General features: G+C 38.6%; 1 protein-coding gene across 1 annotated transcript in view; it reads right to left on the bottom strand.

The window, feature by feature from the left end:
• The window catches only part of ZNF438 (zinc finger protein 438), a 45,991-nt gene that overhangs the window by 16,267 nt on the left and 11,877 nt on the right, over positions 1–17,847 (bottom strand). The window contains exon 4 of the mRNA XM_084282325.1: positions 1,628–1,684. Coding sequence (XP_084138451.1) covers positions 1,628–1,655 — 28 coding nt within the window. The 5' untranslated portion in view covers positions 1,656–1,684. The remainder of the gene's footprint in view (positions 1–1,627; positions 1,685–17,847) is intronic.

Below are 17,847 nucleotides of genomic sequence, written 5' to 3'. Positions count from 1 at the left end.
GAAATGTACCGATGTTATTGTTGCACATAAATCATTATAAATTGTTAATAGCCTCAATATTTTCAGTGTCATAACATTTAAAGAAGCAAGGGTTATGCTTCATACAAGGACAAAAAGAGTGATAGTCACAGAATACAAAAAATATACTAATATATTTGTAAACATAATAATTTCACAGTGATATAGCTCTTGGTTAGGATCTGGTTACAATTTCCAACACAACCCTCCACTTCCAAAGTTTAGAACATGGCTCTTATCATTCACTCTGGGTGAAAGTGGGTAACAGGATAGTAACTGGAGTGGGTTTTTCTTTAAAAAAGGATACATTTTTCTTTAAAAACCTTGGAGCATATGATTCATCAGTTTCAAGTATGCCAACAGCTTCACAGTCTATAATTCTCCTGTTTTTAGAAATTACTTCAACATATAGATAGCTTTCAGATTGACTACATGGGTCAAATTCCTTTTATTTATGGGAAGAATAAAGCTTTTAAGTATTAGAATCAAGGATTTCAGTCACAAGCACGTGGTTGTAGACCCTGTACCGCAGGCTGGATGGCTTTACACGACAGTACGTACTGCTTCCCTTGAACGAATGGTCCCATTAGGCACAGGACTACATCAGAGATCAATTCACATGGCATCCTCCTGGAGTAGCTTCCTCAGAATTATTGCATTATCAGAAAAACGCTCAGCCTTTGCGAAACAGGTAAAGTATTAGCATTCGTGGCAGCAAAAGCTCAAGCTTCCAGATAAGTAATATAGAGTGCTTGTCTTCATTAACGTAAGTACTAACAATGGAAACCTAACTGACAGCCTAAAATGGTTCTGAAGGGTCCATTAGAGCTGACATCGTAAACACCAAACATTCACTTACATTTAAGAATTATCATAAAAATGACATCAAGTTAAAAATCATACTTAAACATCAGCACCGCAACAAAGAACAACAGGGAAAGGAAATTATAGTTATGGCCAAACATTTATTTAGAGCCTTGGGTATATACAGTATATTGCAGTGCAAATATCCTCATTAGTAACATGGGAAAAATTCCAGACACTAACTCTACTGAAATGTGCATTGACAGAAGGTGACTTCTGAAGAGACAAAACAGAAGAAACGTAGTTGAAAACAAGAAATAATATTAAGGATAGGAGTGCTGGAGAAAATACATTTAGAATCTAAAAATAAGTTAATCATTTCTTGTGTGTGTTAATTTCAAAGCATAACTTGCACGTAGATCTGAGCCCCCACTGTATGAAGGTGAAATGTAACAATGATTTTCAAACATATAAGGATAAAAAATCATAATAAAACCTGAATAATTAATTCTGCTCAAACAAGAACCAGAGTTATATAGTTAAAGTTTCAACTAGAGGTAGTAACAGCAATTAGCAATGTTTTAAAGGACAAAACAATCTTAGTTACTGAAATTGTTTAAAGTGGTAAGTATTACTTATAACAGCTTAGTCATAAGAGCTTTGGTTTCTTAAAACCCAAATTAGGGTAGAACAGTAGGCATCACTTATGCCTGTTATTTAGGCATTTATTAACGATGATATTATTCTTCCATATTTTGAATGACAAATGTCTAATTTCTCAAAAGGAATAGGAAGTGTACTATACCTGCAGAAAAAGTTAACGGATTCTGCATTATGCCCTCTACTAGATATGACAGCGTTCCTGGAAAGAAGAAATAGAGATAATTAGAAGTTCTGATACATTTTTAGAAACTAAAGAAAATTACTAATATTAAAGTATGAACAAACTCGCAAAAAGTAATACATTTTAGAGAAAACTTTTTTTTGGGGGGGGTCATGCTCCAGTTTGAATACAGAGAGAACAAATCACATGCAAGGAGGTTATTTGTTTTCATATATATAAGTTTTGGGGTTTATTTAAATGTTATTTAGAGAACTTTACTATAGTGATAAATAAAGAAAACCTTGCATTCTTACTTTGAGGTCTCAAACTAGTTTTAAAAGCACTACAGAAAGAAGAAAACTTACCACTGTAAGGAAAACTTTTTATGTAAGTAATGAAGTCATTCTTTTGCGTTTTCATACTTTTTCTTAACTCAATTTAGTGCTTGAGGAAGGTGTCAACAACTCAAATTAATTCTGACACAGAAAGTACATTTCTGGATCAATAAAAAACAACAACAAAAAAAAACCTCCTTGAATGCCCTAGCAAATATGTTTTGAACTTGGTGTGAAAGGCCAATATTTGCAGGCGATAATTTAGCTTACTTTCATTTCGTTCATTTATCCAATGAAATGTTCAACATTATACCAGGTGTTGTGTGACATCCAAGCCTTACACAGCATAATCAGAGACAACAGTGAAGAAAACACAAATCCATTGCATAACAACACTGAAAAGTAATTTGATTAATTTAGTATACAGTTTTTTTCTGACTGCTCTCTTTTTTTCATGAAGATTGACAATTTTTTAGTTACTGTTAGCATCCTGTAATACACAATGCAAATGTAATGTCACCGCATATGATATTTCAAGCAATAATGCTACATGTTTACCTTGCAGATCAAATATCTCAGAGCGATCAAACTTTATTCAAATGGTGGTAATTTCTGGGTATTAGCAGCTTCTGCTGAAGCGCAGGGATCACGAGCAATGACTCATTTCCACACTAATCTTTTGATTATCCAACTGAACAAAGTAAACTTCAAACCCGCGTGTTCAGCAGTTCTGTACTAATTCAGCCTTCAGTTTAATTTTCAAAACATATTTAAGTCAATACACATACTAAGACTGCATTTATGTGCCACTAATACCTTTTTCTTCAACAATTCTGTCCTGTACTCTCAAAAAGTAAATAGCCAACTACTGCTATATAATAATAATACATTTTCAGATGCTGAACTGGTTCATTCATAAAACTGGAAAGCAAAAACAAAAAGTTCCCTTAAAAGAAATCAGCATTTTTTACCCCTTGAGAAAGGCTGGGTTCCTGTAAAAATAGGACAATGGAATCAGTTTTCAAAAATTATGTGTCAGTATGGATCCCAGTATGCCTATACCTCATGCAAACCACACCTGAATTTTAAACCAAGTGTTTCTCTGAACTGTTTACATGCACTCTCCATATTTTAAGCCTGGGTACAGCTAACTGAGGTTTCTTGTAACTCAACATCCCTGTTAAAGCAGAAGAGGAAACGCCGTGAATTCTAACATTAAAACACACTCTGAAGATGCACAGACAACATAGGACTAACCAACTATTTTCCTTCAAATATCATAGAGTGGCCTGGGTTGGAAGGGACATTAAAGCCCATCCAGTTGCAAGCCATGGGCAGGAACACCTCCCACCAGCCCAGGTTGCCCAAAGCCCCATCCAGCCTGGCCCTGAACACCTCCAGAGATGGGGCATCCACAGCTTCTCTGGGCAGCCTGTGCTAGGGCCTCACCACCGTCTGACTGCAAGGATTCCCTGTATCAGACTGATAAGCAGAATTTTCCCATGGATGCTACAATGAATGTTAGCTTGCATTTGTGAAGCAAACATTACACTGCCACCTCTCTTGAGGTTGACGTTGGTTCTTATCACGGTAATTGATACACAGTTTTTGACATCATAGAGCATTAGATCAAGCGACCACTCAGTCACTTAAGAGTTGGCTATTTCTTTCCAGTGTGATTTAACAGTCAAGAATGAAAGACATAAAGTAATATAATTACAATGTAAAATTATGTTATTATCTACTAAGATTTTCTTTGTCATAAAATGTTCTGGCTTTTGGAACGGCTGCGTCATGGTTTGGTTTGACTGAACATGACAAGCATGTTAGAGACAGGAGTCACAGAGTACACAACTCCAGTCCTCCCGGTGCACTCGGAGGCTTTGGAAAGTTAGCAGACAAGTCCACTGACACAGATGGAGCTCAAAAAGCTTTGGGGTTTGTTTGGATCAAGGACTTCCTACCAGCACACATCCCCACCATTCCCCATGAGCAGACCCAGCTGTGAGGCCGTGGCGTTTGCTTATTTTCCTGGCCAATCTAACAGCCAGCATGACCCTACACAAAGGACTTCCCAGATGCGCACTCAAGAGCCCCCTTCTGAGCGTAAGTACAAAAAGGTTGTTTTGGGTTAAGTACAAGAGTAAATACCAATTCTGAAGCAATTACCAAACAAAAATAAGACTTGATGATGTTTCCTTACTACCATGCAAACGTTGAGGTTCCCAGCCGTAGACAATGGCTCTGTAGGCAACAGTGAAGTACAGAAGAGGCGAAACCAAGGCTGTTTCTAGGAAGCCCAATACCAAAGCATGAAAGAAAACTGAGTGTGGCTGCTCCGAGGAGACCTCTCACACAGCAAACAGGTGATGCTCTTTGGTGCCCACATCCTCTGTGCTGAGGCACATGCAAAGAAGCTCCTGCCCGTCCGCCAGCATCTCCTGGCAGCGGCTCTGCTGCTGTGCGGGAGCAGGAGGAGCAGGAGGCTCAGCGGGCCTCTGTCCGTGGTGCTTAAGCCGCCAGCCTCTCCTCGGGCAGATGCAGCACACGAAGGGTTCGGCTCAGCTGGAGGCAGTTTGGTGCCCTGCTACCACCGGCACAAGCTCCTCTGAACCTGCAGGAATGGACAGGCCGCACCAATGGAAACTGGGAATGGGAAAACACTTCCAGGGACCAGCATGGATTTTACATGATTACATTATTTTTTATTTTTTGAACCAGCAGGGATGCCGTCTTTCTGATCACCGACTAACGCTAGCCTGGCAACCAATCCCACCAGAGGTGTACTATAAATACAGCAATAAATGTTCCTCTCTCATTGACGGATTCTGACATTTTTCAGTCAGGTTGCGAAATGTTTAACAGCTACTCAATGTCTAAACACATTTGGCGGTGCCCTACATGTGTCCTGCTGTATCAAAATGCTCTGGAATTCTGAATGAACAGTTCAGAAATTTCAGGGTATGACACCTGTACAGCTACCGATACCTGGCCTCAGCAGAACTTTTTTTCATTTGCTTACAAGTCTACCTTGCAACGCCTACCTCCCCTACAAAACGTGTTGATGTTCAAAAAAGAGCTAACCTTTAAAAACAAACTTATTAACTGAGTTTTGTATCTATTTTACACTTGTACGTCCCAAACAGGTTGTATGTTGGCCACTGCTTCAGGATATCCCATTGCTTTTAGGGAATAATGAAATTAAAATCATTCTTACAGTTTTCCTTGTTTATTAATGGACTTTGTAGCACTCATACGATTCCAATACCAGTTCTTTTCAAACACAGAAGATGATATTGAGTATTTCTATATGGCATTACCATCAATTTTACCCCACCTAACCCCATGATAAAACTTAAAAATTCTATATAATCTTAAAATCTGTTTTGTTCAGCTTGTAACCCTACAATAGGACAATACAAAAATAATCTAACTGCAGCACTCCAGAGCTCAACATTGTTCCTTTGGAATCTGCTGTTGATGGGTCAGAGATAAAAATCTACTACCAAGATTTTCAAGCAAGCAGAGTTAAAGTTGAACAGAATTGAAAAATTTAATGCCACAAAATAAGCTATCAAGCTACTTACTACTCCTTATGTTACCATAGAAAGAAAAGATAGATACCAGAAGAAACAAAAATATCAAATAAACTGAAAAAAAATCTTAGAACTACCCTGTAAATTGGTCTTTAACAATCAAAGGAAACAGAGCGTGTAGTAATTTAAAAGTAATCTTCACAGAAAGATACCCACAGGTCTTTTATATGAAATTGGTGTCCTGATAGACACGCTGGCTCTGAATATCAGGTGAACCCAATTAACCTAATTTGATGCTTGTCCATACTGGGACATTTATTTTAGATGTTACACAAAATCCTTTAGGATACTAGAGAGAAAATGATAAATAGGCTGTAAAGGTTATGACATTAATTTTACTGTCATTCTCATGCTTTAAGCAGGCATCAAAACTAAAAATCTCATCCTCTGGGAAGGGAGAACTATCTGAAAGTAATTACAGTACTTATTATCATAACAGTATTAAACTAAACCGCTGTGACCCTAACTGAATTTATTTTTGGTACCTTTTGTTAAAAGAACAAAGCTTCTCGATGATGACTATACCTTCTGATGCACTGAACATTAGTTCAGGTACCAGAAGAAAGCATTAACTCAAATCTTATAATTTCATATTAAGCTTAATTACATGCCTAGTTTTTAAATTAAAATTTGTAAAGAAGCATTAGTTAAATAATATTATGTAATTTCATTGCAGAAGGAAAACATTTAGCCCAAAAGAAAAAATTAAATATTTAACACAGTTTAGAAAACATGTTCTCCTAACAGAAGCCCATGAAATGTCAAATTATATTTAAAAAGCAATTTCATTCACTTCATTTTTCACACCTGTTCTTTCCCATACTGTGCCATCTTGTAAATGACAGTTCCATTCAATCATTATTTCCCAAAATTTTGAAACTTTTTAAAAACCAAGTTCCCCAGAAAGTATGAATTAGTAATAACTTCCAGGAAATCTAGCAACATCTGTAAGTATTTAAAGGTTGAGTTAGACCTGAAGTAAGATTAAACCATTGAAGCTATGAAATATGACAAAAACACTGAGGAAATAAAAATGACACACACAACACTTGACTGGTGTAACACACAAAGGCATTTGTTCAAGCAACTGTTTTTGCCAAAAGCCTACAGTGCTTGGCTACTTTATAAATCAAATGCAAGGCATTAAGCCAATTTGTTTAAAAGAGAAAAAAGGCCAAAATGACAATAGCTAGGCAATAGGTTATTTGCATTTCTGAAAACCTGCAAAAATATTCTGCGTTTCACTATCCAAGTCTTCAGTCACAGAAGTCTTACCTGTTCTTATTCAAAATTTTCTATTTTAATTGTGTTTTCACAACAGGATTTCATCCTACATCAGTAGCTCCTCATCCTACGACTATATATCCAAAGAGATCTACGCACACTAAACCAGCAGCTTTCTTACAAGAGAAATTACACACTGCTTATGTTTCCATACCTAGGTAATTAATCAGGGAGAAATGTGTGTCTGTAGCAGAATTCTTTTGGCTGGGACCATTCGGTGACTTCAGCAGACAGCCAAAAAGAAACAGAAGCCTCGCTGCAACTGGTCATTTTTCCCAGTACGAACCCATCAGAACTTAATCCCAGGCTATTTTTAAAATTGTGATCATCCTGTGTGATGGGCCAGTCTGAGCACGTTTCTGCAACTTCAAGCCTTACATGCACCGAATGCCTGGACAAAAATTCTTCCCTTCATACCCTGTTACGTGGTCTATATAATGGTTTTCTGGCACGCCTGCATTATGCCCATCTGTCAGGGTGGAACCGTGCCTACACAACAGGTTCCATGCTACTTTCAATAATATTGTGTTGATAATAAAAGCTTACTTACAAAACAATATAGCACATCTTCAGCTTTCAGCTACATCTTTTGGCTTAAAAGAAAAAGCAAAGGAAGGTGACTGTTTTCCTTGAGGAGAGAAATCTTTTCAAACCAACTTCTTATTCAGTTGCACGAATAAAGACTAGCGCATACACTGCTAGCAACAAGGACACTCCATGATTTTATTTAATTTCTTATTTTTTATTTTTTTTTACTGTTGCACACAGCTCAGCAGTCACAGTAATTCTTATTTTACAATGATAACCATCTCCAAGAGAGCAAGCTCAAGGACCTGAGAAAAATTATTACAAAAGTTTCTCAAAAGTGTGCATGGGAGAAGATAGCAATATCAGTTGAACGAAGGAGCAATATCGGTTGATCATTTTATGAAATGTGGACAGGATAAATCGTAGATGAACAGTCTTTACGACTGCAAATTACCCAATTTTCCATTTGAAAAAACAGCATTCTGAAAAATTAAAAAGAGCAAAGAACAGCAAGGTTGCTATTATGCCTAGCATGAGACAATTCATAGAACATCAAGAAATAACGCTTTGTTTTCCTCTAAATTTCCACAGATTGCCATTTTATATTTTCATTAGTAAATAACTTCTCAGTAGTATTGCTTTGGACACCGTGAACTGCAGTCTGTATGTAGAGACACCTTTGCTATAATGGTGTATTATAAAGTTAAGGCTTCTGATTTTAAAGTAGCCCTGGATCTTACTGTTATGAAACTAAATATGAAGTGATGAATCAGTAAAACCCAGTACACTTTGTTCTTGATTCTGAGGGCAGCTGGAAACAATAGTCTTGGAAAAACTCATTTTTGCAAGCTAGTACATGAAATCTACACTGTCAGTATTTCTAACAATTTACATTCAAATTATTATTATTATTATTTTTAAACAAGAGAGACAAACATCTAGCACTCTTACTTGGCCATGAGTACTCCAGAGTTTACTTTAAAATTCAAACTGAGCAATTCCTTCTTCTACTGCTTCCCCCTGTGTTATCCTAGCCCTTAACTAAGTATCCATTTATTGTTTTGATCCAAATCTCAAAGATGTTTTGCCACAGTTCTCAATAATGCAGTTTCCTGAGACAGGATCTATGTATCTTACTGTTCTGTTATTAATTTGTAACATCACTCATGGTGGAACTGCAGTACACCACTATGATTTTTCAGCCACAACACAAGCTTGCAATGACTGATTAAACTGTGAGACTTTTTGACTTTATTGATGTTCACAATTAACGACTGTTTTGGCCAAATAAGCACAGAACACGTCATTTATTTTCCACTGTGCATTTGTTGCAGTACCTGTGCTTTCTTTTCAGATAAACAATATGACAACTGCTAAACAGGGACTGCGTTACAGTCGGAGCACAGCTTATGTAGGGCCAGACAAACAGGTGTCATTGTGCACAGCGGTACTCACAGGATGATCCGGGCTGGCAGGGCCCTGGCAGGACACCCAGTCCGGCTCCCTGCTCAAGGCAGGGTCAGCGCCGAGCTTAGGGCTTTGTCCCGATGAGTCTTGCAAACCTCCAGCTCAACAGATGCCTTTCAGAAATTAAATGACATTTACCACTTGACCACAAAAAGGATGACCTGAAAATTATGTTAACACTGAGCCTATGTATGTAAGGCAGATTGTTCCAGCAATTCCTGCTCCAAGGCTTTCACCACGCTTCAGAATTAGCTGTAAAGGTACTCAAAAATTCCTGCATTTCACTCTATGTTGAAGGATTAAATAGAATTTGACTTTACGAGTGGCAAAGAGAAAAGAAACTTCGTAATAGTGCCACGTACACTTTTTTTATTTACTGGTACACTAAAGATAAACAGGTTATTTCCAAGAGCAGAACGAGGTTAATGTGGGACGAAAGTACTAACAAAAATAAGTAAAGATTACTAAAGGCAAGAAAAAGAAAACTGAACCACATACTACTTTCTTGACATCCCTCCCCACCCCCCCTCAGTTTTGACAGTGGAGGAATAAACTATTACTGGTAGCTTAGTAACACTTTTCTGGTGAAACTTCAGTTTTAGGATGTTGTTAATTATCAATTTAGATTACAGAAATAACCAACCAGGGCTGTAACTTTCAGCATTACAGAGCAAGGAGAGCAAGTGTTGTGTTTCCTTAATTTGGAAGTCCTGACATATTTTGGAGATATTTGATACCTCAGAATGGACTCGCGCAGTCAAAACGTATTTGAATGTCTCGGATAGCAAAGCCATAAAATGCCATTAATAGCTCATGGATTAAGACCTGAGCGTAGCACGATCACCTGCACAGTCTGACTGACTGGAGCTTGAAACATGTCGTGAAAGTCTTAGCAGAATCACAGCTGGCCCTCAAATTAGGCAAGACTCAATGAGAAACGATCAATCCTTGATCACTTCTATTTTGACTGTGGTATTTTGGGTCCTTTGGACACTGCCCTGAATCCTGAATATAACTTGTTGTGCCATTCAGGAAGGATTCTGTACAGGGGGTTTGTTAGTTACAGTCTGGAGATGTTGTCAGTGCTCTCGTTAGAGGACAGATAACCTATAGCTGACAAAAATTCAGCAAGCAAAACACCACTCCTAACTTTGCAAGGTGAAATGCCTTTGCAATCCTGACTCAAATAATGGAGTTATTTCTGACTTGACAGCTCCGGAGCTGAATAGCACTGAATAGTACTAACTTCTGCCATGGTGTTACGTGTATATAAAGTGAGCCTCATTTACAGTTGTTTCTGTAAGAATTCTCATTATGGAGTTTCTTAAAAAAAAGTCAGCTAGACAGCTTCATTCAGAGAGCTACCTTCCCTACCTGACAAAATCATTTATAATGTTTATGCAACATCCCTCACACAGAAAATACAGTGCATTTTTTAAGAGCAATTTCAGCGTGTTTCATTTGCAGACTTACACAAAACAAGCATTCCAGAGCCAGGAAAAAAAGAAAAATAGAAGGAGCATGCCATTATGTGGAAAAGACGACAAACGGAGAAGGCAAACCTGTGTCTGATCAGGCAACAGACTACCTAAGCCAAGGTGGTATGTACATATCCTCAGTATGGTAAAATTCAAATTGCCTAGCAGCTAATCACTTTTAAGAGGTTTGGTTGTTTTAGATTCCACAAAAAGAAGGCTCACCTTATCACCGAAGCAGGCTACATTCTACACACTTCTAGGTCTTATAGTCTTACTCAACAAAAAAGCTCTTAGTAAAAATTATGTACTGGAAATTTTGTTTTCTTATTTTGAAGGAGGCACAGCTGGTCCTTGCAGATTGCACTGCACTGAAAAATAACCCAGGTAACTGATCAGGGGTTGTACTAAGAACTGCTTCATCTGCTTTCATGCTATACTGATTCCACCCCCAAACTCTGTCTACAACATTGCTAACCTAGACGGTGCTTTGGGGTTAAGGACCTTTTTTCTGGAGAGCTGAGTGCCTCCTAGACTTTAACACCACACACTTCCAAAACCAGAGATGCAAATATAATCGCTGGATTTTCTTAATGATGCAGAACATTAAAAATGCTGTCCAACCAGGAATTATAACCTATGTTTCCCAAAAGCCATTCACCAGAAAGAAGGACTTAACAGACCACACTTGATGACTGGCATAAGCAACTTAATGCTATGTGAATTCCCCCTTTTCTGTTTCCTCAGCATATAATAAGCTATTCTGCATCGGAAGAATCCAACATTAATTTTGCAAGTTAGAACAAGCTCAGTGAGACACCCTCTCAAAACTCACGGTTCCAAATTTAATGCAAAATTAAAAGGTTCTGTTGTATATAAATTCTGTGATAAGCACCTGTTGTGGGTTAATCCCAGTAGGCACTCACTTCCTCCTCAGCTGGTAGGACTGAGTAAGAGGAAAGGAAGAATAAAGCAAGAAAACTTCTGGGTTGGGATAAAAAACATTTAATAAGTGAAGAAGTGGAATGAGAAGGATACAGAGCAACACAAGTGATGCAAAAGCAATCACTCGCCACCTCCTATGGGTGGATTGACACCCAGCCAGTTCCTGAGCAGATGGCAGCCTCCCTAAGCTCCCCTTTTTCCCCCTTTTCATTGCTCAGCATCATGTTACATGGCATGGAGCATCTCTCTGCCCAGTTTGGGTCATCTGCCCAGTTGTGTCCTCTCCACTCAACTCACTGGGAGGGCAGTGTGAGAAACAGAGAAGGCCTTGATGCGAAAGCACGGCTGTGTTGGCAGCGTTGTTTTGGTCACAGATCTAACCACAGCCCCGTACAGGCTGCTCTGAAGAAACTTAACTCCATCCCAGCTGGGTCCAGTATAGCATTAAAGAGCACTGCGTAATTCGTTGTTGTCGAAAAAGAATTCCCAACACACAATCGATTTATTCAAAGTTATTGTGCAAATTTAAGGGCCGGTTCAACTTCCACAGCTGAAGAACTGGATACAGCTGCAGAACCCTGGTGAAGATCGCAGCAAGAGAAGCAACCTCCCAGCTGCGTGCTGAGCACAGCAGAGGCAGCAGCACCCTCCCTCCCTGCTGCTGTACCCAAACTGCTACATACAGACCCCAGCAGCGAAGTTCAGCTGTTCTGCCTGCATTCTTTGCTCAAACAGTCACATCCATCTCCTCTTCTGGAAACGGACGCATCACTTTGAAGGATTCTCCTGCCTGGAACACCCCAATTCCCTCGTTTCAAGCTCCCAAAGGTCTGATCCGACTGACAAAGCAACTGCTGGGCCAAAGGGTATTGGTATTTATTTTTAGAGCATGAAACAGTATATATTTTTTAGACAACCTGGTATAAACACATTTCCTAATACCAACTGGAAAATATAAAGAGACAAAAATTTTCCACGGGCTTATCCAGATTTGGTGATATTGCGTGATTGATTAGCATCCAGGAGCAGCACGGAACAGCATCTGTTGTTCAAACTGGTGAGCCACTTGCCATGTAGCGTGCAGGACAAGCTTTGCAGACAAAGCATAAGCATGTTCTATGAATTACTTAAATATCTTTTTTTGTAGGATTTATAACCGTCTGTCAGCACGTTACTTACTGATGAAACATGCCTGCTCATTACAAAAAACCTTCACGCAGATAAACACGCAAAAGAATAAATTGAATTCTAACCTGCCCTGCTTCACTGCCTTCATTCACTTATCTTATGTTGATTTTATTGTGCAAATAGTCCTCGCCAATATCATTTTCATTTCTGTATCTGTCGCCCTGGTTGTTGATTGAAAAACATTAAAGGCACAAAGCTTCAAAGGCTATGGGACGTCCTTAATGAAGTGTCCCCCAAACATGCTCATGGAGGGAAAAAAAAAAGGAAATAAACATGTCAAAATTATTCCTGGCCACTGTCCAACAACCAGCTGTGGTGCTCAGACTGTGCTAACCCTGGGAACATTCTTCTTTCTCTACGGGCCTCCAGCTCTGCCTTCTGTTCCTGAGGATATTTGTATTCCTAACTAACTCAGTTTAATCTCAAACTAAGCAAGACCAAGCTGAATTAGTACTTCAAGAGAAAAACAATTAAGTATGACCAAGATTTTAAAGCAACTAGGCTTTTGTGGTGTGACAACCAGTACATTTTCAACCATTTCTCACAAAAATCATGCTATCTGTGGAACACCTACACTACCTAAATCATTTCAAGTTATGAAACTGAACTTCCACCTGCTTAGGGTAATTTTTTATTTTTGGATAGTGGGACTAACTTCCATGTTATGGCCAAATTCAAACTTTGATAGTGATGTTCAGTGTCTCTAAGTTTCATCAGAGTTTAAAGTATTGTACAGATACTTTATAGATATAATCATAGAAAGGGGTGGGTTGGAAGGGACCTTAAAGATCATCCAATTCCACCCTTCCCCCTGTCATCCCTGGAGGTGTTCAAGGCCAGGCTGGATGTGGCTTCGAGCAACCTGCTCTGGTGGGAAGAGTCCTTGCCAGGGCAGGGGCTTTAGAATTACGTGATCTTTAAGGTCCCTCCCTTCCAACCCAAACCATTCCATGAGTCTTTGAAAGACAGTTATGTTTTGTTTTTTTCCAGTGACAAACAGTGCATGTTCTGAGATTCTCCCATCAATGGGCATGGCATCTTCTGAACCTGCTGAACTAGGGTAAATCCAAGGGAACTGGCAGAGTCTGTCACTCATTTTGAGCATCAGTGGTAAATTATTCCTTAATTTTATTATAGCTTGTTAAAACCAAACACACCTTTTCTCCTCACTAAACACACTCAGATTAGGCCCAGTTCCTCCCTGCAGCACAACCACGTGCATCACTTGGCCTCCAGCACACTGGAGACATCTAAATCAAAGTTTTCTTTAAGTTTAACCACTAGAAGATCAACATGCACACACAGAGAGGACCACACAAGATCAACATCACGAGCGTACGTCCTTTAACTTGTCTTCTGCACAAAAAGCAGGATGTAATTTGCATAGGACTCTGAAACCACATTCTTTTCAAAGAAAATTCATCACTACTGAGGGAATTTTCTACTGCAAAGGTGAAATTTCTAATAGAGAGCCACATCCAGTACAATCTAAGCACTTCACAAAGTAAATTCAAAATAGGTTACCTTTAATTACAATACAACGTGCAATTCCTCACTGTCTTCATCTGAGTAGGAGTGAAATTAAACAGGAAAAAGGAAAGAAGGTCTCTACATCCTATTAGACAGCAAGCAAGCTTGCCTCAGCGCAGTTGTACTCACTTTCAGCTGAGTCCACCTGTGTTTTCATAACAAAGTCAAAAGCAAGCTGTTTTGAAAAAGGCTTTAACCAAAAGCACCACCTTGCTGCACAGGATGCCCAGAACTCCTGCCATGTGTTTAACACATACCCAAGAGCACATGTTAAGCGAGCACTCTTCAGATGAAGTTTCCTATGAAATCTGAGGTACCTGGAGATCAAATAAAGGCAGTGATAAATGGGAAATGGTTGAATTTCAAGGTATCAGCAGTATCTTTGGCCTGTTTAGTTATACTCACTTGGCGCTCCGTGGTCCCCACCCCTGCAAAATACAGCACTCATATATGTGACTGCTGTATCAATACTTTATGCCAGAATCTGTATTTAAGTAATACATGGGTAAGAACCTTTGAGCTCCACAACAAAAATATGAGTATCTGATAGCCATCAGATTTTAGATCAGCAAATTCATTACATGACAAATTCATTAAATGACAAAGCAGTTAAGAACTGGGCAGCATACTGACTGCATTCCAGTTATAACTACACCATCATGCTCAAGAATACTTCCCAATAACAATTAAGGAGACATTTCCATTAAAATACACTCATCTTAAACTTCACTGGCTTAGCAGCACAGTTAACACAAACACCAACTGGTCTAACTTCTATTTCTGTAGTAATGCACAGGCTTTGGTATGTATGAGAAAAAATAAGAAAAGGGCTGGAACTGCTAGCATTTATTACCTTTATTTTTTTCTTCCAAGTATAACTGCACTGAGCTCAAACCCAGTTATGCATTCACCATACTTGTCAGTCACTCTGCTACTGGGAAAACTTCTGATTATCTGAGTAACACGCATAATATTGCATCCAAATAAAGCAGAATTACTTGCAGCCTGAGAATTTCACACAGCAGCCAATTAAAAGCATGAAATGATACAACAAGGATTATAACAAAAATTTGCCTGTAGCAGGGTAATTAAGCTAGTGTTCTTGAATGAAGTATCAGAACTTGGGCTTATCATCAACCCCACGGTGCACAGTACCTCCAGCTACCATCCCTGGCATTGTTATTAAAAAAGTTTCTGTATCAGCACAATACAACTCCTCACACCCTAAAACACCACTTGCATTTTGATGGACACTGTGAGAAAATGGCATAAAGGTGATGGACAGCAAGCTTCACTCGCATTCTGACAGGTGGCTCCTCCAGGTGAAAGCTGAAGGTGAAAGCTTGAATGTAGCACACAAACTTTCAGCGCCTTTGCAGAACAGATCACTTCAGACCCCACACCTCTGAAGCCACCATTTTTCAGCAGTATGCAGTTACTTTATTAAAAAGAAAACCTTGTGTTTACTGTTTATATACCTCTAACTGAAAATCAGAAAGAAAATCGGAAGAAATACGGGATAATTGAACTACATGTCAAAAGACAGAACTGAGTAATATCCTCTAGTTTGCTTTTTTTTTTTTTTAAATAAGATATGCAACTACAGCAAAGAAATCAAAAGCAAAACATAATCCTGAAAGCTCTACTAAGTAGTTCTACATTCAAGCAAGCTTAAAATGATTTGCCAATTACATGGTCAGAAGTGAGACGCTACAGTCAAAATCTGTCTTTTTAATATCATAACCTATTTTCCAAATGAACTAAGAAAAGAATATTTAATGTGAACTAGAAGTCATTCAATGAAGATTCAGCAAATTCTAAACCCACACACTTCATTTGTCATCTATTTGGCTGCTAAATCTGACTCTGAAAGACTGATGTGTTACCTTATTATTATTTTTTAAAAGGATTTCTCTTGGGATTGCACAGCAAAGGAATGAGTGTGTAGCCTATCTTACACAGGAAGGAGAGATTTTTATCCTTAAAAACAGGAGGTTCGCCCACATGATCACCTGGGACAGACTTGGCCAGTGCAAGCAGGCTAGGAGGTTATAGGAGCCTGGGAATGTTTAACATCAAGAAAGTAATTACAGCCCAGCAAGATCAGAAGGAATTACACAGGAAATGTGAACAGTAACCCTTTCATGCCAAAAAAGAAAAAAAATCATGAAAAACGGAGCTCTCTGCTGCCAAACTACAAGGCTGTACAAACCCATTGCAAAATGCAGGAATGGAAAAAACACTACATATTACTAGGCTATAAATTCCCAACGATGTGATAAAGCTATACTTCCAAGAACAGAAGAAAACCTCTGGCCTTTCCTGTTGCCATGCACATGCTCTGTAATTAAAGCTCAGAAGAAACATGAAAACATTTCCAACACCACGTGAGAATGGTACGTTGCCTCTTCTAAATTTTTTCTTTTAATTTGATGCTGACCAAACGGCCTCCTCCCTAGAAGGTGGTCAAACATCTTGTTCTTATTTAGTCATGGGAAACTGCCTTCCAAAACAAATAGCACATTATCCAAGCAAGAATGCTAACTCTCTCGGTTATCTATTTCGTAAAAATCCATCTCCCAAATTCTGAAATACACTCCAGAGCTCAATGTTCAACTTATCCTATGCATTTGATGGTAGAGGGATTTCTATTCTCTGGAGACACAAATGGAATTTGAGTATTCTGAGTGTAACGCAATCCACTTACAAAGCCTTCAAGTGCCAGTTTGGAAACCGAACAAGATCATGTATATGAGCTCTTCAAACAGACCTGCAAACATTTTTATTAGGGAAGAGACTTTTTTTTTTTTTTTTTTTTTTTTTAAGTTCTCCACTAAAGAATATTGCACTACTTTGGGTCTATTAATAGATAATGCTACAAAGTATCAGCAAATAACCCTGATCAGATAAGAGACAAGCAATAAATCATCCAAGCATCAGTCGTTTCTTTAATGAATTTGCTGATCAAAAATTATGAATATATTCTCATTATACTAAACAAAAATAAGGCTCCCATATAGCATGAAGGTATAACAGATATCCCCCAAAATTGGATATAATAACACTTCTGATTTAAAAATAATAAATCAATTTCTCTTATTTACACAACATGCTTCTTTGTCATTTCAGTTATGAATCAGAGCAGCACTACCACTGTGACCACACATTACATTAGCAGTGTATCTCCATACCAGCTCTTTAGCTTTTCCTCTCTCTTGTCACCCAGACTATTTATTACAGAAGTTTTGCTATTTATTACAGAAGTTTTCCTTTCCTCATCTGTTCTACTTGATTCTCATTTTGTTTCATTTTCCTTGCCTTCAAGTCTAAGACGTGACTGTCATCACAAAGCTCATGAAGAGCCAACTTCTGCATGACTGCTACCTACATGTACCTTCAGCTGCCCATTCCGTGGAACCACTAACTAAACAAACACAGGTTATGGAAACACCAAAATGTTAAAAATAAATACACAAGTACATGAGAATTTTGAATTGTGGGCATGCAAACAGGACAGATATGGTGTAAAGAAGAACTAAATCAAGGCCAAAAAGTCATTGCCCATCATGGGTCGCACAGGTAACTAACTGCCATTTTTTACGAGACAAAACTGAAATGAGTAACAATTATTTCCTCTTTTACTGAGATGGGGGCTGAAAAAGCAGCAAGCACCATGGCCTCATTTTGTAGGCAAAGGATACTACAATAAAGTTCCACTTTCTCCTGCACAAAACCTAATCCCACTTCTAAGGGTTGGTGACTTGCAAAACCACGCCAAGCTCTCCCCAGTCAATACACGTTCTTCTGAGATTACAGTCGTTGCTCCTAAACGTCTGCCTCCACAGTAGATTAAT

Source organism: Netta rufina (genome assembly GCF_964035555.1).
Source record: "Netta rufina genome assembly, chromosome: 2".
Classification (NCBI taxonomy): domain Eukaryota; kingdom Metazoa; phylum Chordata; class Aves; order Anseriformes; family Anatidae; genus Netta; species Netta rufina.
Note: the sequence above shows the minus strand (reverse complement) of the source record. Positions and strands in the feature narration are given on the sequence as shown.